At 45.3% G+C, this 1,617-nt stretch overlaps 1 protein-coding gene across 5 annotated transcripts in view; it reads right to left on the bottom strand.

The window, feature by feature from the left end:
• KIF13A (kinesin family member 13A) overlaps nt 1-1,617 on the bottom strand; it is a 227,114-nt gene that overhangs the window by 65,098 nt on the left and 160,399 nt on the right. For all 5 annotated transcript variants that reach the window (XM_045295731.1, XM_045295735.1, XM_045295736.1 and 2 more), the window contains exon 13: nt 1,203-1,333. In XM_045295731.1, coding sequence (XP_045151666.1) covers nt 1,203-1,333 — 131 coding nt within the window. The remainder of the gene's footprint in view (nt 1-1,202; nt 1,334-1,617) is intronic.

Genomic DNA, 1,617 nt, shown 5'->3' with positions numbered 1-1,617 from the left:
CAAGTCCTCTCAGTAACACACATCTCAGGCTCTTTCGGATGTCTTAAGAGGAAAGAAGAAAGGACGGTGGCTTGTGCGGAGCCCTGCTGGGGCAGTTCATGTCAAGGCAGAGGTCAGCGTAGGAGACAACGGGGACTAACTTGTGGGATTACTGAGGGGTGATTCTGACAGATTGGCTTAGGTACTCACAACACAATCACGGGGGCTTATTATAAAGAAGTTTCAAGAAATGGAAGACTGCATTAATGACAAAAGGCCAGGACATTTTCCCCAAGGGATATTTCACATCCTGACAATGTACCACCTACACTGTACCTACAACGTAACCATACTGTACCTACATTGTATTTATAATGTACTTCCAGGGTAGTAAGGGCTATCCTAAGAAAATTTTGTTGGGAAACCTTCCCCCATCCACCCTACGTCCCTTATCCTGTCCCTTCCGAGTTTATTTTGTGTCTCCCAAACTTGACACTTCAAAAAACACAATTTGAGCTCCCCTACAAGGAGGCCACATGCACGATGCATGCGCTAGGAATCTAAGAGCAAATCATTCTTCAGGGAAGGAGGGACTGTAGTCTGGATGGGGGCCGAGTCAAAAAATAGCAGCTTTGCCTTTTGATATTTTTGTTTAATAAATAAATGCCTCTGTGGTTTTCTGGCAATACGTTTTGGCTTTCTCTCCTGTGTATCGGACATTAAGTCAAGTGACTGAGAAGTTTTACCTTTAATCTTCAAAATCCCTAAAAGGAAGCCACTCTTAGCCCCATTAACCACATGGAGAAACTAATGTATTCAGGTGGAAGTCTCTTATCCAGGGGTCCTCAAACTGTGGCCTGCCGGGTGTTTTTCCCCTTTTGTTTTTTAACTTCAAAACAAGATACGTGACGTGTGCATAGGAATTTGTTCATAGTTTCTATTTTTAACTACAGTCCAGCCCTCCAATGGGTCTGCGGGACAGTGAGCTGGTTCCTGTTGGAAAAGTTTGAGGACCCCTGCTCCTATGCAAGGCCACACAGCCAGTCAGTGCTCTTCAAAAGTAGCTATGTCATCCCCTGTCACCTGGAAAACAAATTCCCTGGCCACCCAGTCCACCCCTCCTTCACTTTGACATACCTGCGGCAAGCAAGCCGATAGGGAAACCCTCTCTTCTCAAAAAGGAAACACTGGGCCAGCTTCAATAGCCATTTAATGTCTCTTACCTTGCGTTTTCTTTGGGGGTAAGAGAAACCTCTCCGTCGGCTGCGATGTGGATTTCACAGTGCTCGGGCTGAATTCCTATGCCAAAGAGCTGTATGTCCTGAGAGGTGTCTGCACCCACCCTGGTATGAGTCTAGAAACAGATCATTGAGAAAGTACAAAGCCCACGCTGACAACTTGCACAACGATAGCGGTCCCCACCCAGCTAAATAAGTCAAACATGCCCCTTCACATAGTAAATAATACTTTACACATATTAAATAATACTTCTGTCACAGAACAAAGACTTGTCCAATGGCGGCTGAACCCCTGGTAGCATAGTAATTACGTGTTGAGCTGCTAACCTCAAGGTTAGCAGTTTGAAACCACCAGCTGCTCCATGGGAGAAAGATGAAGCTTTTTAGTCCCATGAAGAAT

The sequence above is a fragment of the Echinops telfairi genome, unplaced genomic scaffold (assembly GCF_000313985.2).
Source record: "Echinops telfairi isolate 266 unplaced genomic scaffold, ASM31398v2 ScPeMD7_5868;HRSCAF=6743_0, whole genome shotgun sequence".
Taxonomy (NCBI): domain Eukaryota; kingdom Metazoa; phylum Chordata; class Mammalia; order Afrosoricida; family Tenrecidae; genus Echinops; species Echinops telfairi.
This window is presented reverse-complemented; position numbering and strand designations above follow the sequence as displayed.